General features: G+C 39.9%; 2 protein-coding genes and 2 long non-coding RNA genes across 4 annotated transcripts in view; 1 reads left to right on the forward strand and 3 right to left on the reverse strand.

Moving 5' to 3' along the window:
• The window catches only part of LOC147132618 (uncharacterized), a 385,135-nt gene that overhangs the window by 299,004 nt on the left and 62,408 nt on the right, over nucleotides 1-23,723 (reverse strand). The window lies entirely within an intron of this gene.
• umad1 (UBAP1-MVB12-associated (UMA) domain containing 1) lies at nucleotides 1,278-12,844 on the reverse strand. Its single transcript, XM_086014195.1, has 3 exons — nucleotides 12,416-12,844; nucleotides 6,728-6,813; nucleotides 1,278-2,347 (listed from the first exon to the last, which is right to left on the reverse strand). The coding sequence occupies exons 1-3, from the start codon at nucleotides 12,495-12,497 to the stop codon at nucleotides 2,072-2,074; spliced, it is 444 nt and encodes a 147-aa protein (XP_085870321.1). The 5' UTR covers nucleotides 12,498-12,844; the 3' UTR covers nucleotides 1,278-2,071.
• Nucleotides 13,724-16,102, forward strand: rpa3 (replication protein A3). Its single transcript, XM_086014196.1, has 4 exons — nucleotides 13,724-14,064; nucleotides 14,167-14,241; nucleotides 15,720-15,825; nucleotides 15,912-16,102. The coding sequence occupies exons 1-4, from the start codon at nucleotides 13,966-13,968 to the stop codon at nucleotides 15,992-15,994; spliced, it is 363 nt and encodes a 120-aa protein (XP_085870322.1). The 5' UTR covers nucleotides 13,724-13,965; the 3' UTR covers nucleotides 15,995-16,102.
• LOC147132624 (uncharacterized) lies at nucleotides 18,351-21,482 on the reverse strand. The gene is made up of 6 exons (XR_015082121.1): nucleotides 21,157-21,482; nucleotides 20,117-20,191; nucleotides 19,714-19,852; nucleotides 19,433-19,534; nucleotides 19,157-19,279; nucleotides 18,351-18,887 (listed from the first exon to the last, which is right to left on the reverse strand). It is a non-coding gene; the product is annotated as an uncharacterized LOC147132624 (long non-coding RNA).

Raw genomic sequence — 23,723 nt, forward strand, 5'->3', positions numbered from 1 at the left:
TCATACGAAATGTTCAAGTTAGGGAACGCCTCAACAGGAAAATATTGCCTCTTGTTACGAAAGAAATTTCAAGATATGAAAGGTAAAAATACAGTATGGGCTGCCACTCGCAGCTCCGGAGTTTCCTGAACGCAATGTACGCATAGCTGCTCTGCCATTGGCTAGCCTAGCATCTATCTGGCATCCCATTGGCTAAGAGGGACCTCTACCGTATATGTTTATGTGTGCAGATAGACAGGTAGATAGCTAGATATGTGATAGATACGTCTATGCAGCGTCCTCGTCATTCGCCCCTCGGGCCATGAGGTGCTCCAATAGTTTTACGTGAATTAGAAACGAGGAAAAGAAAAAAAGGAGAAAATCTTTTTTTTTTTTTGTCCATACAAACAAAGCAAGAGATAACATAAAAGTATGAAAAAGGGATGCGTTTGATTGATCTCGCCAAAGAATATGACCGTAATGTATCGACAGTCGCCACATTATTAAATCAGTTCTTTACAAAACGCCAAGCAAAAGCCACTTTTGAGAGAGAACATGAACCAAAGAGGGCAAAAAGTGATGAGGACAGCAATTAAAAAGGTAAACGACCATCATTTTTATTCTTTACTCTATTCTTTGTTTTTTACATTATGCACAACTCTCAATTATTGTGCAATAATCTAATTGTAACATGTATTTGTTACATGTTTTGATGCATTTGTATGCTTTATAAAACATTTATGTCTGAATATTGGGGTGCTTGGAACGGATTAGGGCATTTACATGGAAAACGCCTCTCTACGTACAAAACTTTAATTAATTCCAGAACCAATTAATTTCATAAGTAGAGGTACCACTGTACTACAAATGCAATATTAATCAGAATGTCATGTTTCGACTAGTGGGCCTGCATAGTACATATTCTTGTAAAGAAAAAATGTTTAGGTTGACTTCACTTTAAGGATTTCGAGAAGTGAGGTTTGACTTACTTACATTTTGCACAGCTACTTATCTATTTATGTTGTTTTTAAGTAACAAGCCTTTTTTTGACAAAGTAAGGAGTAGAAAGTACAGACTAATGTAATTTCAGACGTAGGAAGCAACTAAATCGACAGTGGGCTTTTTTACGAAACCCTCGGTAATGTGCGCTAACAGAATTATTTCATATACTATTATCATAAAAAAAAAAGCTGTATTACTACATTGCTACAAATAACCACTCACACAATGACCAAAAACCAAATTGGTTGGAGACAATAAGAATAAATCGGGCGTGTTAATTAATTGACGGTCAAGAGTTTGCCTAAACAACAATTTACATTTATTGTAGACGGAAAGGCAGTAAGGCACCGTAAGTTAACATTGTTGACATTGTTTCAACATCAAAAATACAGTACAAATTGATTAGTTGGCAATTACCACATGCTTTTGTAAAAGATAATACCTAAAAAAAAAAATGACTGAATGAAAATACCATGGCAGCAATGGGTGGTGTGGCTTATTCATGTATGTATAGTAAAAATGAAACTCATTGCAAAAGACGTCAGTGTCCATTTCTCAGATTACGTGTCTGGTTGGTCACTTACGTTGACAGCGAGATTAAACAAAGCTTCATATTCAGTATATGATTTAAAGTGGTATGGCATTACACTGTCATTCAAAAAAAATGTTTTGACAGTTGCATGTTGTATAGGGATTCCATATGGTAACCAAATTTTTATTTCATTGCATGAAAAATAAAATGTTGCTACAGTACAAATCAAACCAAACCAAACCTAATCTGATCTGATTTGAACTAAGATTAAAGATTGATTCACTTCATTTGGTGAAGAATAAAAATTGTTGCTAGGATGAAACCTTTTGCGGGGAGGTGTAGTAAGTGCTGTACTACTGTACTTCAATATGTACCATCACTGTAGTTGGTATGATTGTCTTTCTGTCTGACTGACAATCTGTGTAGGGTGTACAACACCTCTCCTACTTTGTCGTCTGAGATCAATTAAAGCCCATTCAAACTCTGAACAGGCTACATATACAGTAGTACATGCAGTAAAGACACAAAAACGTTATTTTCATTCGGGTATGGCGACAACTACGAGTTATGAAGCACAGATTTTTCTAAAGTGAAGTCATATTGAAAATATGTTAGGTTAGAGTTCATGTCCTTGGACAGCAGTACATCGGGAATATAAGAGAACCCTCTCTGCATTGCCTGAACGTGAGGTGCCAAAGTGAAGGGGATGTCACCAAGGAGATCAGGGGGGGGTGAAGAAGCCTCTACTACTGAGGACCTATCTTCCAGGTTTGTGGCTGACGGAACTGTGCTTGGAATTGTTTCCATTGCTCGAGGCGGAGCTGGACATGGTGACTGTAAGAAGGAGAAACAGAATTTGCGTTAGTCAAATCCTTTGAATGTGCCTTCTGTGTGGCTAAGCACTACGATGAATATCATTCGGCACTGCAGTGTCGTTGATGGATAAAGCGTGATGAAGATGGGAGAATCAAAGAACATTTTCAAGTGCTGAGTCATCATTTGTGTAAGTAGCAGGGATGGGAATTTCGACTAATTTGCCCGCCGACTAGTCTCAAATTTTATTTGCGACTAGCCGACTAGTCTATAAGAAAGAAAACTTGAATTTTAATACATATTGAATTCAGGCGACGACTTTATTTTGTAGTGCCCACGTACCCATCACACTCCGCAGGAGAGCAGCCAGGTTTTCAGCTGTGTCTTTCCTCTAAGGCTAGGTTCACACCGAAGGCAAATGCGACCCAGATCGGATTTTTTTGCCCATATGCGACCTGTATCAGATTTTTTTATGACAATCCGAACGGCTCAATTCCAATTTTTTCAAATGCGACCTGGGTCGCTTTCATATGTGGTCCTAGATCGGATACGTATCCGATCTTTTCCAATGCGTTCGCGGTCTGAACGGCCAGGTCGCATATACTGTATGCGACATTGACGAGCCCAAGATGCGCTCCGCGCAGGCAGGGAGGAAGTCCTGGCAGCAGGGGGATGGAATCTACAAAGTTGTTTTGGGTAACACTATTGACTTTATATTTTACTTTAATTTAATCCCACTTGAAACCTGAAGCATAAAGTGGACATTTATGGCGATCGTAGTAATTCAGCCACGGCTCAGATAGATTGATTTTCTTTTACGCACGGTTATGACGTGACGTCGTCGTTAGTGATGTCTCCATGAAATGAGATAATAAAGCCTCGCCTCATAATTTCCCTCAAATACTGTATTTATTTCTACCTGCTACCTAATCGCTTGAATGCCCCGACACGCTGGACCACATTTACTTCCGCAAACAACGTCGGGTGTGACGTCGTCTCTTCTTCTGCGCAGGCGGACCACTTTGACGACGCATGTGTTCATACAGCAGACAAGACAGAGGTCGCATTTTAATGTAATATGAACGCTTTCACAAAAAAATAGGATTTTCTAGGGGGGGAGGGAGCAATTCTCTCTCTTGGTGCTCAGCATGTTTATAGAGGCCGAGGCAGAGGCGTGTGGAACAAGATGCGTGATACTTAATGCCGCGTTTAACCGACTAGTAAAATACAAAACGTTTAATAAATCGTAGACGGTTAATCGACTAGTCGCGCACATCCCTCGTAAGTAGTGTGTTAGTTTTGTGTGTTGATTTACAGTTATACCATACCTGTCAACTTATACGCTTTCCCCGTATTTCATACGATTTTCATCATTTCAAATTGTGTATGCCGTATAACAATTTTTGTACGGGAAACACAAATTTAAAACTCGTTTTTTGTTAGACCGATCTCGTCTTGCCCATTTCGTCTCTAAACCGGAGCGTCCGTTAGAGATTCCGACTGCAAACTTCGGCCGACTTTCTCAAGCAAAGTCCCGCGGAACGGTCCGACCCTGCGGACGCCCATTTTCAGGGCGGAGGACGGGGGATGACACGTTTGGAAAAAAAAGGGGCGGACTAAGCAAGGTCGGAAGTGGATTTTAGTCCGGCCCACTAATCGGCGTGTAACGTGGTCGCGAGGCGGCCAAATTTCATCTCAGCCTACTCGGCAAAAGGCTTCTTAAGGCTTCTTCCTAGTCCCGCGTCGGCGAGCATCACGTGACCGATGCACTGAACGGTGGCGTGGGCGATCCAGGCAATGCCCAATGACAGCCAGTCGAATCACGACATCTTGAATGCATAGTACGTTAATAACTACATATAGCTAAACAATGTGGGCTTTCAATCAATCTTTAAAAACTGACATATCAAGAAGAACAATGCGACTGCAATCACTTCGCTATTATATTTAATTACAATCAATGGTCCATCTGGTAACTTGTGTTACAATACTTAATCAAATCACTAGGCTTCCATCCTTCATTCTTGTGGTTGGGATGTCAAACATTGTATATTCAATGATACTTTATACTCCCTTAAATAATAAACAACAAGTCTTTTGGCTCCCTAAGATTTTTGTAAAGTCCTGGATATAATCAGTAGTGTGTAAAAAATGCTAAATGGTTTTCGTGTTTAATATTTGTAATGTGTTAAAAAATATTGACATTATTTTCCAGGACTTTTCCAGGTTTCTTTCTTCTGCTACAGTACGAGTGAAGTTATCACAACATACACACAATCCACCCCCCAAGCTTTTTCTACATTTTGTACCTTATATTTTGTACATTTAACCATATTGCTTTGATATTACCAAATAAATGTTTAAAAAAAAATAATAATACAAAAAAACGTTTCAAAAGAACGACTCGTTCACAAACGTCACAACACTAATATAAGATCTTACTTGGGTGTTGACATCCAAAATACTTTCATTCTACATATATCATGAAGATGGGTGCTGCTCACTGTGCACTTAGACAGTATTTTAACTCATTCACTGCCAGACATTTTCAGACCCTCTTTTACCCAAACGTTTGGAAAAAAAATAGAAAAAAAATATAAATATGTTCCTGGGATTGAAGGGCTGGACTGTGAAAAGACACATACATTCGTCAATGGGAGTGAATGAGTTAATAGAGCTGAAGGTTTCTCTCATTCACATATTTTCTGTTTCTGCTGTCGGACAATGGAGCAAGAAGGAAATATTGTGTGAGACCTGGCCCAGTAAGACTACTGAAACCAGAGATGTATTTCATCTTCGAGCGCTTAAGCCAAAAGTGACGGCATGCCCACTTCAGCTCTCTGTCTCTCAACAGAGAGGTTATGGCGCTTCTTTGGAGAAAATAAATCCTTACTGGGATCTGAAAAATCGGTAAATCTAACAGCATAAACCTCCTTCCATCATCAGCAAGGGCATTGAAAATGAAACAATGATCCCAAACACACCGCCCGGGTAACAAAGGAGAGGCTTCGAAAGAAGCATTTCAAGGTCCTTGAGTGGCCTAGCCAGTCTTCAGATCTCAACTTCATAGAAAATCTTTGGAGGGAGTTGAACGTCTGTGTTGCTTAGCGACAGCCCAAAAACATCACTGCTCTCGACTCGAGGAGACCTTCCTGGAGGAATGGGCCAAAACACCAGCAACAGTGTGTAAAAACCGTGTGAAGACTTACTGAAAAGTTTCATCTCTGTCATTGCCAACAAAGGGTCTGAAACAAGGTATTGAGATGATCTTTTGTTATTGACCAAATACTTATTTTCCACCATAATTTGCAAATATATTCTTTAAAAATCAGTCACTGTGATTTTCAGATTTTTTTTTCTTATTTTATCCTTCATAGTTGAGGTATACCTATGACGGAAATGAGAGGCCTCTTTCTCATCCTTTTAAAGGGGAAGCCAACCCATACATTTTTTTTTTTTTTTTTTTTTTCAAATGTGTTCTATGCAAGCCCACTAGTTGAAACAAGGCATTCTGATAAATATTGCGTTTGTGGAAGAAGGGTTAATCCACCCGTTTTTAGCCATCTCATTTTGTCAATTCTGTCGACAGAAAATGACATCACAACTGCTCAGGGCTCAGGTAATGACCAATCACAGCTCACCTGTTTTCTGAAGCTATGGATGCTATGCTCGTAAAAGTTGACGAAGTTTGCAGTTGGAATCGCTAACGGTCGCGCCGGATTAGAGCCGAGATGGGCAATACGAGTTTTTCTTTTTTTCATTTTCCCCGTACACAGCCGGTCTTCATGCCACGAGCCGCACGGCAACACCACACCTCGGGCTTCGGAGCGAGGCGGCTATGGATTATTGGACAAGTAAGCGCTTAATTGTTTGAGTTTCACGAGAAAATGACACCCGACAAATCAGTAAACAACAGCATTCGGCTCACCTCGCCCCTATGTCAACATCATCAGGTTCACGCCTTCTTTCCTTCAAAAGTAGGCGGTTTTAAAAGTAGACAGAATGCCATCACAAAACAAGCCTAAAATCACTCTTGTGTCATTTGGCAGGGGTATTTTTACTGCCGACTTTAAGTACAGAACTAGAAAATATGTGCCAATGTTTGCATCATTACCGGTGTCCTTTAATTCAAATTCCACAATTGAAATAATCAGAATAGTGTTTAGACTAGTGGGTGCACATTGTGCACATAATCATTAGGACAATTTGTGACTTGCCTTTGCTTCTAAGTGTTGTGAATACTAATTGCCTTCAGCCAGTTAATCATCACAGCAGTACAGATTGTGCTGTACTTCCATTATTACATCACTCATGCTGATTAGCAAATTCAACAGTGTACATTATAATTACGCAGAAATGACTTTCGAGTATGGCTTAAAGCTACAAATGGAAAAAGCTCACCTTAGATGGCGAGACAATAACATTTGTTGACGGTTGTGCAATGTTCATTGACTGCATCTTCCGTCTCTGCTCTTCAACTGTTTCTCCTGCAAAGAAACAATTTCTTTAGATATTAATCCAAAGCCAAAAATATATACAGTGGACGCCTGCATACTTGCAGTTCGGCAGCGGCATATTCACCTATTCGCATATTTATTTCAATAATTTTTGCTGATTCGTTTTTTTGTTTTTTGAGGGGGGGCGGTTCTGTGTGGGTTGAGGGGTGGTCTTTGGGGTTTATTGGATTTTTGTACGGGAGCGAATTTACAGCCATTTAACAAAACGTGAGTGCGCTGACTAATGCCTCCATAATCCATAGTAATCACTACAATATGTTAGCGTACCACAACAGGACATGTGTGCAGTATTCCATCAGACAAGGCACACAGTAGCCTGTGTGTGCTAACTCCAGCTAGCTTCCAGAAACGACCAATGTGAGAAATGAAATCGGGCATCAGCCATAACATACTTCCTTTTTAGATGCACCGTTATAATTAATTTTGTGATATGCGCCCAGACTTTTGATAAATCGTTACATCCCTAAGCATTATGCTTTGAAAACCTTCCAGGCGGGACGAAATCATAAAGTAAGAGGATATGACATCATCGAGCCACATCTCTGACTTGCTGACTGTGACGTGTGCTTGTAGTGGTTTTTCTTCTGATTCATTTCGTTTCTCCTTTCATTGAACAATAAAAACAAGTGACCATTACTTACCAACAGCTTGTCATTGCCATTTTCGGAATCTTAAGACGACGCGGCTGGGCCAGTCATGTCACGCACGCACTGGGCTCACGAAACTATTGAGTTTTCTGTATCTTTTTGAGGCCTTTTCATTACATTTTACCAAAGTAAATATTGGAATCTTACTATTTGTGCTTGTACTCCTTAAAAAATGTTTTTAGGGTAACTTTTTTTCGTGTCCCATACACTTTAATGTACATTCCCAATATGACATTAGCCCTGTGCCAATCTGGCCTCTTGGATGCCTCAGGGCCAAGACAAAGAAAGTCTAGCGTGTCAGAATTGTATTTTACTTTTTTCCACATAGTGCTGCATGGCTCTACAATTTGTTCCTAGACATTGACTAATAGTGTGACAGAGCGAAACGGAACGCTCACCAACGGGTGGCATGGCATCCCTTCTGCGTCGGCATGCGTGGGCAAGGAGGGGATGCCGACGCGTGACGCTAAAGTCCAGAGGTCTCTCGGTTTAGTTTGAACACTCCGAAACACCTACAAAGAATATTTGTCTTGTTCCTTGTCAGGTGATTTCAGCTCCTAAACGCACAGCCATGAACCTACTGTAATATAGTATGTCACTTGATAAAATGCTGACTACTCAAGTTACATCAAGGCTGGTAGTACCCTTTTATGAATGCCTTATGCTGTTGGTATAAAAAAAATATATATATTACATTTAAAAGTTTAAACTGAAATGTATAATTTGTGTATGAAATCGCCCCACGGAAAATGTTTCCACACAAGAAAATAGTTTGCTTCAATGTACAAAAGGAGTGTGACCAAATCTCGATATGGTGATACATCACAATGTTTTGTTTTGCGATCGATTATCGATATGCCTCCGCCAAGTATCGATATTTTAAATGACTATACGTCCGCAGTAAAGGCTCCTTTATTGTTCATTGCTTATTGAGCAATTACTTGGCGGTCCACTAGGGGTGCGCCGCAGAGGAGCAGCGGGTGTAAGTCGTCAGGCAAAGAAGACGAACAATGGAAAAGAACATGGCTGAAACAAGTGAAAGACTTAAAGTGAAAGTCAACCCAAACATGTTTTTTTCAAGAATATGTTCTATGTAGGCCCACTACTTGAAACACGGCATTCTGATTAATATTGCGTTTGTGGAATATGAGTTAGGCAAGCAAAATCCACCCGTTTTCAGCCATCTCAGGGGGCGGCCATTTTGTCATTTCTGTCGACCGACGACCAATCACGGCTCAGCTTCAGAAAACAGGTCAGCCGTGATTGGTGGTTACCTGAGCCCTGAGTAGTTGTGATGTCATTTTCAGTCGACAGAAGTGACAAAATGGCCGCCCCCGGAGATGGCTAAAAACGGGTGGATTAACTCTTATTCCACACAAACGCAATACTTATCAGAATGCCTTGTTTCAACTAGTGGTCCTGCATAGAACATATTCTTGAAAAAAAATGTTTGAGTTGACTTTCCCATCCATCCATCCATCCATTATCTGTACCGCTTATCGTGCTGGAGCCTATCCCATCTGTCTTTGGGCAGTAGGCGGGGGACACCCTGAATTGGTTGCCAGCCAATCGCAGGGCACACAAAGACAAACATCCGCACTCACAATCACACCTAGGGGCAATTTTGGAGAGTCCAATCAACTTACCATGCATGTTTTGGGAATGTGGGAGGAAACCGGAGTACCCGGAGAAAACCCACGCAGGCACGGGGAGAACATGCAAACTCCACACAGGGAGGCCGGAGCCGGGATCGAACCCACGACCTCTGAACTGTGAGGCGGACGTGCTAACCAGTCGACCACCGTGCCGCCCGAGTTGACTTTCCCTTTTAAGTTAAAAGATGCGCCGCATCATACAAAATGTGTGGCTGCATTTCGGATTTTACAGTAGTACGGATGGAACTAATATGGCGAAGGACTTTGCTATATGCAAGAGCTATCTCCCAAAGAAGTAAGGTACACTGGAAACACGATGAATATGCACAGCCACTTGCAGCGGCAGCCCCCAGCACCAGTTGCAAGCCAAAAAGCCTCCTGGCCAGACCAGCATGGGTTCTCTACTGCAAGCAAAACTCCCTTTTAATTCTCCCAGGGCAAAGACAATCGCACACAGCATTTCTGTATATATTTGCAAGGATCTCCGCCCGTATTGCGTAGTTGAGAATGATGGTTTTCACTTCATGAAGCGCACTCTAGAGCCACGCGACGAAATACCCAGTCAAAAACATGGGAACTCAAATCATATGTGCTTCACACAAGTGAATTGCATGAAACCCGCACTGTCTCACAAAGTTTCAGTCCATTTTTTAAAACCATAAAATTTACAGACACCTGCCTGCAAGTGTGTTGGTCCTGATTTCAGTGGTTCAGTCATGTTTTGATAAGCTACTCTTACATAGTGACGAGATCTCGCTGTATGTGAGAAGTCACATGAATGTATGGGGAAAAAGACATATTGAAAGGATTGATTTATGGTTTAATGAATCGATATTGGGATATGAAAAGGAAAATCGATACCATTTGATTAATCCTTTTTTTAAACCCAGCCCTACCTTTGACTAAGAGTAACTTAGACATATTTAGTATGTATGGAAAGAACACACTGTTGGGATTTTTATGACGTGTCAGATTCCGCTTACCCGAGGGACCATCGGCAAAGGTCCCTATGCCGTTTAAAGGGTCAAAACTCTCCTTTTCCCTCGCCCGCTGTAACGCGAGGGGACGGGAGCTCTTTAAGTCGGTGTCGGGATAGATTCGCCTAAATGTCTAACTGCCCCAGTTATAGAAAGCCAATCTGGTTTTAATTCATTTAGGTCTCCTTTAAGAGTAACCGCCTCGAATAAAAGAGAATAAAACGAACACTTTCTTTTCACAGCAGCTCTATCCCTTGAATCAATTGCATTTGTTATTGACCTAGGAAGGGCTAGGTATCCTTGTAAGGACCCCACGGATTCTTAGTTGATTAAGCCGCAGTAACTGTTAGTTTTCAATAATGACACTATGCCCCGTTGTTGAGGGGGTAACTGTACTTCCAAATAAGAAGGTTGAGTGGAAATAAATAATAATTGGTTCATAAGAATGACAAAGATAGATAAAATTTAAGAGACCTAATGAAAATAGTAATGATTCAAACAATGATCATCAATCAATAATCATTCCAGATTTACATGGAGTGCAATCAGTAATCAGATAAATCACACGTTGGAATCGTTACAGAAAAGTCCCAACAAAATCAAGTCATCAAAAGTTACAATCTTTGATAGATAGTAAAATTGTAATAAGGAATACAATTTTAAGGATGGTAAATAGCAGAGCTGGGCAGTCCGTCCCTGGGCCGGACCCTCCTGCCCGGCCGGATGCCCATTTTTGGGGCGGAGGGTGGGGGGTGACAAATTTTAAAAAGTGGCTGGACTAAGCATGGCCGGAAGTGGATTTTAGTCCGGCCCACTAATCGGCCCTCATGCGTGTGACGTGCTCGCGAGGCGGCCAAATTTCATCTCAGCCGACTCGGTGAAAGGCTTCTTTTTAGGCTTCTTTCAAAACAAATTGTGTCCGGGAGGAAAATCAAGCTGCGCGCAGCACTCAAGTATGACACTGGCACATCATGCACTTCCCTACTTCCGGAAATACACCGTAGCAAACCTGCTGTGTAGTGGTTTGCTGGCATACTTTTATTTTGAAGGCAGGGAGGTGTGAAGGAGGGGAGTGTGGAAAATAGGTAACTTGTTACTTGCAGACTTGTTGGACAAATACATTATACAATTCGACAAAACCAAACCCCATGGCTCGCAATGGAAGTAAGTACACGCAGCTGGGTTGTTGTGTCTTTCAAAACTTAATAACTTGGAGAAGTCTCGGAGCTCAGCTTCTTTTTATTGCGTAAACGGCATTCATTCACAGACGAGTTGAATCACTGACAACACTTGAAATTATAATCACTCCGCGCACGTCGCGGTGCACTGAGGAAATCACAGGGTGAATAACTACGCCTGGAAAAGTAGGTCCATACACTACATGGCTAAGTACGTGAGTATTAAAGTGGCGCGTTTGAAGCGTATCCGCAGCGAGTTTGAATAGTAAGTTGGCCAGTTAATTGTCTTTAAATGAACCTCTTCCGTTAGCATCTCTCCCGCACATTTTTTTGTGGCGGTGGTCGGAACGGGGCGGGGGCCGACAATGTTTATGAATATGGCCGGGGGGTCGCGGCCGGAAGGGTACCCAGGTCAAGGGTGGAGGGTCGCGGCCGGACGGGCAAAAAAGGGTCAAGTGCCCAGCTCTGGTAGTAATGGTAAAATGGTTAAATGCGAGTAAACACTAAACACTTACTCTAATTCAGGTGAACTTCTAGGTGATCAGTCTTAAAAATACACAAAGTCTAATTATTGACAAGATAATTTAGGAATAGCAAAGAATTAAAGACGCTCAACTGACTCAATCTATCTGCGCAATAGTGTCTCTTCTGGAGAATTACCTTATCATTGCTGTAATTTAGTGATGTCCAAATAAGAAGAAGAAAGAAAATAATCCTTTAGGCTGGGCAAAAGTTGCAAAGTGGAAAAAAGACTTAAGTTTTTCTTCCTCCGTCGAAGACGTCTACACACACTATATTTTATGGACTATATGCACGGGAGCTCATTTTCAGCTAATTACTGTTATACACATTTTACCAACAAATTGACTATCAATTTAATTTGACATAGAAATCATGACAAATAGTGTATTTTTTTCTTTTTTTTTGTTGACAAAATATTGGGTAAAAACAAATGCTTATTTAGAAAAACAACAGTTAAAGTCTATTTACTTATAAACATAATGTAGACATACTTGTTTCGGTGGGCCACATAAACTGATGTGGTGGGTGGGATATGGCCCCCAAATTTGAATTTGAAACCCGAGTTTTAAGGCAATAAAGACAATGTTTCTTACCAATGATCACAAAGCCTCCATCAGCGTCCTTCTCTAACGTTGACTTCTTTGAATCTTTACGTAAACCCAGGAATGACAACATGGTCGCCCTGTGAGTATAAAAGTTCTAGGTAAATTAACAGAAGCATTGAACGTGTCAAATGGAATATTCAATAACCTCAAATACGTAAATGTGTAATTACTTTAAACGTCTATATGATTTGTATTACTAAAACATCAGCATTGTACAACTAAACTACGTTCTGTAACGTTGAAAGTACTCTAGCACTGTCGGACTTGCTGTGTTGTGAAGTTGAGGAATCAACAGTCATAAACTTGTTTTAATTGTGCCTTTAAGTGACGTTAAGTTGTTCAATGACGAGCCGTTTTTTTTTGTAACAAAGATATAAAAGACGAAATATTAGCAATTATTTTATCACATTTCATTTGTCCAGAATTACCGTGTTGTTATGACCTCTGTGTTATCCGTCTCCGTGTAGAAACAACGTTTAACTATCAAACGTTCCAGTCAGTGATCACGTTTAGTATCAATATGTCGTTACAATAAAGTATAACAACGAAGAATACACAACAACAAAAATCACGACAGCAAATGTGAGGTATATCTATCTATCTATCTATCTATCTATCTATCTATCTAACTAACTAACTAACTAACTAACTAACTAACTAACTAACTAACTAACTAACTAACTAACTATATAAATAAATATATAAATAAATAAATAAATAAATAAATAAATAAATAAATAAATACACGTCAATTTCAAGTCGTTGGGGAGCCATTTAAAAAAATAGATAAGTTTCATCCTCGAAATTAAACATGTTGTTATTAAGTCAACCTGTTATTTTATTGAAGAAACTAAAGTATACATAACATGTAGAAAATTAAAATATAGAAATGGTGCACAACTTCAACTAATTCCCAAAACACGCCAGGGAGGTTACATCAGGTATAAAAACTCATAAAAATTCAATACAAAAGAAGCTACAGTGTGAGCAAACTCAATCAATTATATTATAAAGTTTGAAATAATTATGTTTTATAGCCTTTTGTTTCACACAGACCGATAATGTAGAAAGAAAAAAACAACTGAATTTGTTTTCCCAGGCATAAATTTGGACCTATGAATATAGAATTTTGCGAAAATAATAAGGTGTATTAAATAAATCAACCTGTGTTAGCAAAACCATACGTCTTTTTTCACGTGTCGTAACATTCCTTCCAAAGATTTCTTCCGGAATTAAAAGGTTTACGGACAGCGGATATGTCGTACAGGAACTTTGGGTATGTTATTCCTTCCAAAGATTTCTTCCGGAGTTAAAAGGTTTACGAACAGCGGATATGTCGTACAGGAACTTTGGGTATGTTGAATCCTAAATTTCAGTGCTTGCCGGAGCGGCAAGTCTGGTGGATTCTTCGGATTCAGTGTATGCACTCCACCCGCGCGGCCCACAAACTACCATAAAACAAAGTTAATAAAAAAAATTTCGCGCCATACGTTGGTTTGTTGTACGTTATTTCACGCCATTACGTTAAGATAGCTAAGATGTCTAATATCCTGGATGTTCCAAAGCCTCGAATTAACTCATCAATGCTGTCGCGATATATCAGCAAACCTGTCTGTTTCGTCGGGCATGTTGAGAAGGTAACTATCGTGTCTAACTAACTTGATTCAGTACACTCCATACGGGCTATTACTTAACTAAAGGTTACCATGCTGTATTGTTATTCGTTTGTTCTTGGCTAGGTGCACCCAACTGGCAAAACCTTCACTGTCGCGGATGGAGAGGGACAAATTGTGTGTGTTGAATTAAATGACCCTGTGAGTATATTTTTGTTCTCGTCCAATGTCTAAATTGCAACAGATCATCATCAATTTAGGAATGTGTATAAAATGTCAAAGATGATTCGATTTACCTGAGACCAGCATTAACAGAACTTTTAAAGACTATTCCAGTGATCTAAGTGGGTCAAAAACGACACGAAGAGGTACTTTTCTCTCAATATCTTTGTTATATATCAAAAAATAAATAAATATAAATAACATAACAGGTTTTTTAACTTGGCATAAAGTGGAAGTCAACCCTAAAATATATTCTTCACAAGAATATGTTCTATGCAGGCCCACTAGTCTAAACATGGCATTCTGATTAATATTGCGTTTGTACAATATGAGTTAAGCTGCAAAATCCACCCTTTTTTAGCCATCTCAGTGGGCAGCCATTTGTCACTTCTGTCAACTGAAAATGACATCATTTGCTTAGGGCTCTGATAACGACCAATCATGGCTGAATTTAAGAAAACTGGTGAGCTGTTATTGGTTGTTACCTGAGCCCAGAGCAACTGTGATGTGATTTTCAGTTGACAGAAGTGACAAAATGGCTGCCCACTGAGATGGCTAAAAATGGGTGGATTTTGCAGCTTAACTCATATTGCACAAACGCAATATTAATCAGAGTGCCATGCTTAGACAAGTGAAGGTGCATAAAACATATTATTGCTTAGAATTTGTTCGGGTTGACTTCCACTTTAAATACATTTACTGCATATTGTAGTTTTTGTCTTACTAACCAAACTCCCATGAGTGGGTCAAAAATGACCTGCATTCATTCCCTACTGAATTTGATGGTAATCTTTTATTCTTGTCAAGTGTGTTTGTCAAGATTATAAATTTAGTTGAACACACAGACTGTTTACCAGTCTTACATCAGCCCCCACCAATTTTACTCACAAAAAACAATACATCAAAGTATTATATTCAATTTAGAACTACACATTAGTTTGCATATCATTCGTAACTACACTGCGGAAGAGTACACTCTGTGTTATCACATAACGCAACCACCAGGTTTACAGTTAGCCAGAGCTAACATTACTCTGTATGTTCTCTATGTATGTTAGAGGTGTCAGAATTAACAACTACCGTATTTTCCGGATTGTAAGACGCTATTTTGGATCGCTGAAAGTGAATATTATAATAGCTTAATTGGTAATATGGCAGAAGCTGCGTAGCTTGTGATAACAGTTCGAAATCCTCACATTTTGCAAGTTCAGTGCAAAATCAAAATGCCAAATCTTGCCAAAAAATGATGGTCTACAAAAGATTAAAATATGTCTTTGGCAAATTGGTGTACCAAGCACAAGAAATTCCACAATGTGTGGCAATGTTAAGTATGTTTGTTGGCCCCAAATTGCTACCTGTTTAAAATTTGTGTTCATAAGTTGATAAAAGCTGAGTTTGGCTGACTTAATTTCTATGTTACCATTTCCAGTGAACACTTTTTTTCCTTTATCTTTCAGCTTGAAGAGGAGCTGTCTGGAATTGTAGAAGTCATTGGAATGGTGTCCAACAAAGGAGCTGTAATGGCCACCACATTCAACATGCTCCGAGATGAGATTCCCTTTGGTAGGTCATCATGTATGAACATGTCAGATCAGACAAGCTCTGATTTGGGTATACTTGTAATGATATTCTTCCCATGTTCCCCACAGACCTGGAACTCTACAATGAAGCTGTAAAGGTCATCCATGACTTCCCCCAACACTACCCTTTTAACGTGGCTGCAAGTGGATGAATTTAATTTATTTATTTTTTTGCCTCGTTTTGTTATGAAAGGAAAAAAAACTGTATCACTGAAAATATTTCAGAATAAAAAGTGTAAGTTGCTTACTGAATCACAAAATGTATCACTTTTTGTAACATCGCTCGTGTTGGGCAGAATCCTTGTACCTCCAAAATCATCACTTTTCAGTAGGCCCCAAAACTGGCATATTTGTTCAACCATTAACCATCTCAGACTGGTTATAAAAGTAAAAGAAGCAATTGGAAAGCTCTCAACTCCGTGTCAACAATCCCATCAGGTAAATTGATCACCTCATGTTTTAATTCGTTTGTTCATTCTAAAAAAGACATAATCAAACTGTTAACATTTTGTTTAATATTACATTTTCTTGTGGTTGAATTCCACATTCCAATTTTTTTTTTTCTGTTATGCACAGTTCGTTTTAGATTAGCATTCTCTTCAGAGAGAGTTTGGTCAAGAAACAGAAATTGTTGCCATCATTATAGAATAATTTATTTCAGAATTAATATATTCCCCACATAAAATACTGTACACACTAACAGTACCACTGCAGATTAGGTAAAAAGTAATTCCGTACTATGTCCGCTGATAGTGTAGTGGTACACACGCCTGAGTTGTGTGCGGGCAGCGTGGGATCGATTCCCGCTCAGTGACAGTGTCTATGTGTGCCCTGCGACTGGCTGGCGACCAGCTCGGGGTGTAGTCTGCCTTCGCCCATTGACGGCTGGGATAGCCTCCAGCAACTCCCCGCGACCCTATATAGGATAAGCGGTTTGGAAGATGACATGACATAATTCCGTACTGTACTTGAGAATAAAGCGCGGTAGTGAGCGTCAACCTCAGTGGCCAGCAGGGAGCAGTGTAACCTAAGATGTTCGTTCATACAAATTGTACATTTAATTCCATTGATGGAAAGGATCTATGTCCTTATTCTGTCCAATTCTGTGGCACCCCCTTGTGGATGCTCACAATTTCGGAATAAAAATCATTCTATTTAATACATTGGGTCCTGTCACTCAAATCATTTGTGAACCAAATCGGTCTATTGTGGTGAAGAAAGAGCTGAGCTGAAAGGTGAAACTCTTGATTTACCGGTCGATCTATGTTCCTACCCTCACCTGTGGTTACAAGCTGTGAGTCATGACCGAAAGAACAAGATCCGAAATGGGTTTCCGCCGCAGGGTGTCCGGGCTCTCCCTTGGTGATAGGGTGAGAAGCTCGGTCATTGGGAGGGACTCAGAATCAAGCCGCTGCTCCTTCACTTTGAGAGGAGCCAGATGAGGTGGCTCGGGCATCTGATTAGGATGCCTCCTGGACGCTTTCCTTTACTTGCATAGAACATATTCTTGAAAAAATATATATTTGGGTTGACTTCCTCTTTAAGGCTGCCCATTTTCATCAGGCGCTTCTGATTCTTGACTTGACAGCTTTCATTTGTAACGACAATTGGTACAATATCAGTTGCTACATATCTATGTCGGTATTTTAAGCATTGTTTCCAATATGGCAGTTGGTCTGCAGATCACAAAATCATTGTAATTGTAGCACCCTTGCTACAACTCTATATAGGACGTACCCAAGAGTGCACTGTAAAAAAAAAACCCGTTGTTTTTACGGGAAAAAAACGGCAGCTGTGGTTGCCAAAATAATACTGTAAAAAATACGGCAGACTGTAAAACACATTACAGAATAACCTGTAAATTTTACAGTATAAAACTGTAATCCTCTACAAAAATTGACATGATAAACTGGTAAATTCAACACAATTTTGCAGCTAAATTAACACAACTATGCCTTTTATTCAAGACATTTTTCCCGTATAATTTACATGCAGCAGTTGCTTATTTTACATCTAATCCCATTCAATTTCACTGAAAAAAAACAGACGCAATACATTATTAAACAGTAAAAGCTTCATTAAAGGTCTGTGATTTTACTGAATTATTCTGCTTATTTTATTAAAATGTTGTTTCATGCAATATAATTTGTAGAATTAATTACGATGTTTTGTTGTGAAATAAACATCTACTTACTATCATTGAATTATTTGACGAAAGTCTTCATTAAATGAGTATTACTGGTAAATATGGACATACAGTCAAACTGACAATGTCTAACCAAGATTTTCATCTGTAATGTTTACTGTTAAAACTAAAACCACCAAAAGAAAAATTAATGGGACACAGATAAAAAGTAGACCGCTTCTATACTTGATGATTACATTTAAACTGCCGTGAGTTTTTGTTTGACTTTTACCAGAAATGGGAATAAAACTGTGACCTGTGGTATGCAGCAACTTAAAAAAAATACAATACCAATTTGTCATTTCAAACCCCAATTTTATTGTTTCAAAAAGATATGCAAAATACTTTCAGTTGGTTTTTTTTTTGTAACTATTGCTTTTCCGCTTGAAAAAATCTAACATTTGGAATAAGGACTTTACTAAAAAACAAATACACGTGCAACAAGACTGTCACAATATCTTCATCTGTAACATTGTAATGAAATCTTAATGCAAATCTTTTTGTCCATCTCAGGGGGGGGGGGGTCATTTTGACACTTGGTGTCGACTGAAAATGACATTACAGTTGCTCAGGTAAGAACCAATCATGACTCAGCTTCAGAAAACATGTGAGCTGTGATTGGTTGTTACCTGAGCAACTGGGATGACATTTTCAGTCGACAGAAAGTGACAAAATGGCCACCCCCTGAATTGGCTAAAAAACGGTGGATCTTACTGCTTAATTTATATTCCACAAACGTAATATTAATCAGTATGCCGTGTTTAAGTAACCTTGGATCAAATTGAGGGCTCGGGTTCATGTGTAGACGGGCACAGCTGCTCTTCTCCACTTCCATGCCATCTATGTTGATGGAGAAGTATCTAGGGAGGAAGAAAAACAAATAGATGAATAAAATACAGATTTAGAGACACACACAAAGACAGACACAGAAATTCACAAAACACACACATCAACACTGACAGACTGACTCACAGATGCACTAAAACTCTGCACATTCATAAACAATCAAACTAACAACCTTTTAAAGATGTTAATCTAGAATGTTTATCATTAAAGTTTAAAGAATGAACCTACCCCCCAAAAAGTTATATGACTGAGACATCACCCCAGAGGTCAGACCATGACTTACTTGAGTCCAAATTCAGATGTCGCGCCACTCGTGATCAGATTGACTGTGGGGTTCAAGTGTAGACGGGAAGTCCTGTTCTTTTCTACTTTGATGCCCTTCTCAGGATTTATGGAGAAAAAGCACCTTGGGGAAATGGAATAGCAACAGACAAAATGTATTAATGATAAAGTGACTTCCAAAACAACTATAAAATATCACATCAAGCTACTTTTTACTTGTTTGTAGTTAACATTCAATACACAGTAAATGTTGGTTGACGAATCCAAAATGACACACCTCTGCAGGAACTCTAGGGTGGATGCCAGCTTGGATGGATAATGGATGTTGAAATTGAAGTAGCTTCCAAACATCACCGTGTGGAAGTAAAACAGGATTGCCCTAAAAAAGAGGGAATCACACACAAATGAAACAAATGGTTATGCACCTGAAACTTTTCTGGGCTCGGACAGTCAGACAGACTCAGACACACATACACAGGATATAGTTCACAACAAAAACAAGAACCAAGAATTCATCCAGACCTAAAAAGAAAACAGACCAACAAAGTGTTAACTTACCACAGACAATGATGGTAGGGGTCAAAGGGAGCTTGTCCATCTGGACTTCCTGTGCCAGACAGGTGTCCTCCACATTAGAAAGCATCATCGCTTCAGTTTCTTCAAAATAGGCCATCAGCAGCAGGACCACTTCTTTTACCTATGAAAACAGGTAACAACCTCAAAAAGTTCCAGTTCTGGATGGCTTGGCCAGAAAGCTTTGGACCCTCATTGACAGTACATGGCTTTGTCAGCGCATCGGACCCTTTGTACTTGAACTGAGTGATTTGTCGATTCAGATGTGTATATGTAAACCACTTATTTTTCTTGATGAAATATTTCAAATATGTCGTGACCCAAACAAGGCGGGAGACCCGGCTGACAAACATGAAAGAGATTTCAAAGCATTGAACACAGAGTTTACCTAAATGCCTTTGACGCCCTCCCCGTCTCCAGATGCGAGATCATTGATGGCTGAATTGTACGTTTCAGGAGTGCGCTGTGGACCACAGACATTGGGATCATTTTCAAACTCCCTTCGTGTAGTTTCACAGTATCTACAAAAATACTTTGAACAATGAAAATTCTCTGTAAACCCCCCAATGACATGTGACCCAAGGTTGTCACCTGCAATGCTCCTTTAATGGTTTTCCCGCCCACAGAGATTCCATTCTCCTCCAGATCTTTCAAATCATCTAACATTTCTGAGAAAATCTTAGCACAGCCAAACAGTTTTAGGTCCTTCTCTCCGAACAACAACACAAGGGACATGACGTCTGTATTTGACCGCACATGAGCAGGCAAATTTGCCACAGATAGACAGCGATGACTTCTTTTTTTTTTTTTTAGCAGAGCCAAGAGGATTCACGATTTCAAATGCATCCTGATACAAAATTAGCTTCAGGCAACCTGGATTTTCAAGGTAGAACTTGTTTGACTTAAAGGTTTGTCCCTATACATATCGTTTATGTTTTCCACCGAACATCCTCTGTGTTTGCGTGACATATGAGCAGTGAAAGATGATTTCTTGGTGAACACGTTTTTACAACCAATTACAGGACATGATATAGTTCGCCCTTCAACTATGTGCCCTTTCAAATGTTGTAGCAGCTCTTTTGCAGTCTGAAAATGGCGCGCGCATAGCGAAACGGCACATTTCAAATCTGTGACAACTGCTCTGCTGTGCGTCGGTTCGTGCACATTGTGTAAGCGGTAGAAATGAGCTTTGAAAGCGGTATACGTGCGAAATTACCGTTAGCAGTCGACGCTAACACACTGGAAAACACAACGTGGTTCATTTCTATGAACGCGGCAATGCATAACATAGTCTCTCAATGTTAGCAGTGATTTGCTACAAAAATGGCATGTAATCATGTTAAAGCTTGAATGCGCGGTTAAGCTAGCTACTCACAAGGTGCAAAAGACCAGAGTACTATGACTAGTAGCTAAAGTCAGTTATCTTACCGCTCCTTGTCTCTGCTCATCCATGTCGCGGCTCCTCTTTCACCTTGCTGTCCTCTCCTCGTCTTCCACGCTCCTCCGTCGATTTCCGAATTCCCGCCGGTTTTCTGCTACTCCGTCGTCTCGTCTTCCCTGCTATTGCGTTGTCTCGCGCGTCGTGTTCGTCCCTATATTTCTACTCTTCACCTCTTTTTGTCGCTAGTTGTAACTTTTTTGTGTCTTGCTGCTCCTGGCTAGTATTTCTGCTTTGGGTCAACTGCTCCCGCGTTCAGCAAACACCCTCCAATGACAGAAGAGTTCACAAACGGTGGCGCTCTGTGATTGGTACTTGCAATCTGAAATTCTAACAAGAATGATCGAAATCATCTACACACAAACCTTAATTTACGGCAGAAAAGTGTTTTGTAGGGCGAGGGTAGGCTGTATAAAAAAAACTCATTTTTCTTGACCAATTATGTATCCTATAGTATGGTGCTGCTTTTTAAAACTAAAACTAAACTAACATTACCTGATAAAAAATATATATATATATTGTAACCTTACTATAATATGATACAAAAATAGGGAACTGATTAACACATAAGAGCTGTCAATCTAATGTCAAAATATAGGCAATTTTTTACCATGATTACTACAGTTCTACAAGCTGTAGGTCTCAGTTCTAAACATGTTTATATTGAGTCTCAACTTTTTCATGTTATCATAATTACACATTTAACTGGAAATCACAATATAGGAATTTGTAAAATGGTATACAATTAATTTCCGTTCTTTAAACCAATCCATATTGTAATTTTAACTGTATTGCATTGGTTCAAGTATTACAAGTTTTTGATGTATATTATACAGTAATATGTCAATTCTACAAGGAAATATGATCATTTTCACATACACTAACTGTAAAAATAACAATTATTAATTGTTCTTTCTTTTACAATATATTGCTTTAAAATATACACTGATTCATTGTTATTCCATTTACGGATTTTTAATGTCAGGATTTTACGGCATATTAATGTTAATTTCACGGTCAATTTTTACAGTGTGGTGGGTGCTTGGGTTCAGTGAAACGTCAGGTGGATACCACACAGGTGCACCTCAAAAAATGGGTCCTTAGAACCAACACAAAGGAGCCTATTTAATCAAAAGGAGCCCCAGAGAGAAGCTAATAATAGCTAAAGCTAATCACAAAAAAAAGCCCTTAAATCACTACAGAGCCTTTTTTTTGGGGGGGGGGGTCATTTTAGTACTGGTGTCATTTTTACATGCAAACCTTTTATATAAGTGGCGATGTTAAGCTCATCCAAGTGTCCCTTTAAGTCCGTTCTCGACGTCGTTTGGCTGACTTGGACCGACTGGGACCACATGGGTCATTTAAATATGCAGACGGGAACTCTGTGGCAGTTAGACGATTCAAAGCTGTGCATTTATGTTGTCTTGATTTGAGTGTGCACATGGGTCATTTACATTTAAAAAGTTTGTAAATCTAATTCAAGTAAACTTTCCATAGTTAACTTTAATCATGTTCAACAAAACATGCTTCAGGCGGAATGTTGTGTCTCATGTGACCAAACCAGGAAAACAGGTTAGAGAACTTCTTGTATCATTGTCTCATTTTATGTCACAAACAATGGCATTAGAATAGCATTGTATAGAATCTTTATATCCACTGTGTATACATGGAGACAAAAGAACACAGATAAAACACATTAGGAAGGTAATGACAGATGAGATGGTTGCAGAAGTGTAAAGCTTACCAAAATAAAACCAATAACAAAACCAAATCTTAACACCTTTTAACAATTTCTGTATTAGACTGTAGCCGTGTTGCCCAAAAAAGCCATGCATGGTAAGTTGATCAAAACCACATTTAAAGTTTGTGGAACTTTCTAAAAAAAAAAAAAAATTCAGATGGGATTGTTACATCTCCTGGCATGCAACATAGAGGAGCGGAAGACTGTGCAGCGCCAGCTGAGGAGGAGGATCAGAGAGGGGAAAAGGTCCTACAGGAAGAGGATGGAGGAGCAGCTGCTGCAGAATAACGCCAGGGGAGTCTGGAGGGGCCTGAAGACCATCTCAGGCCATGGACAACCCAAGACCCGGACTGGGGTGGACCTGCAGTGGGCAAATGAGCTGAACCTCTTTTTCAATGGGTTCGATCAGATGCCTGCCTCCACTCAGTCTCTCCTGCTGCAGCCTCCACCTTCTCCTCCTGCTGGGCGTGTCACCCCCTCCCTCCTTTTCTCCACAGTCTCCAGCTCCCAGCTACACCAGATAGCCACCACTCCCTCCTGCCCAGCCTTGGCCTTCACAACATCTCAGGTGAGGAACCAGCTGAAGAAGATGAAGGCGAGGAAGGCAGCGGGTCCAGATGGCATCAGCCCCCAGCTCCTCAAATCCTGCGCAGACCAGCTGTGTGGAATTGTCCAGCACATGTTCAACCTGAGCCTGAAGTTGGGCAGGGTCCCCCAGCTATGGAAAACATCCTGCCTGGTCCCGGTGCCAAAGACCCCCCACCCGAAGGAGCTCAACAGCTTCAGACCAGTGGCGCTGACGTCTCACATGATGAA

The sequence above is a fragment of the Filicampus tigris genome, chromosome 18 (genome assembly GCF_054856515.1).
Source record: "Filicampus tigris isolate MCC_2025a chromosome 18, RoL_Ftig_1.0, whole genome shotgun sequence".
Taxonomy (NCBI): Eukaryota; Metazoa; Chordata; class Actinopteri; order Syngnathiformes; family Syngnathidae; genus Filicampus; species Filicampus tigris.

Coding starts and splice junctions, on each gene's coding strand:
- umad1 (XM_086014195.1), bottom strand. CDS start 12,497: ATGTTGTCATTCCTGGGTTTACGTAAAGATTCAAAGAAGTCAACGTTA. Junction 6,814..12,415: donor TGGAGGCTTTGTGATCATTG/GTAAGAAACATT, acceptor GTTTCTTTGCAG/GAGAAACAGTTGAAGAGCAG. Junction 2,348..6,727: donor TTATTGTCTCGCCATCTAAG/GTGAGCTTTTTC, acceptor TCCTTCTTACAG/TCACCATGTCCAGCTCCGCC.
- rpa3 (XM_086014196.1), top strand. CDS start 13,966: ATGTCTAATATCCTGGATGTTCCAAAGCCTCGAATTAACTCATCAATG. Junction 14,065..14,166: donor TCGTCGGGCATGTTGAGAAG/GTAACTATCGTG, acceptor GTTCTTGGCTAG/GTGCACCCAACTGGCAAAAC. Junction 15,826..15,911: donor CCGAGATGAGATTCCCTTTG/GTAGGTCATCAT, acceptor TGTTCCCCACAG/ACCTGGAACTCTACAATGAA.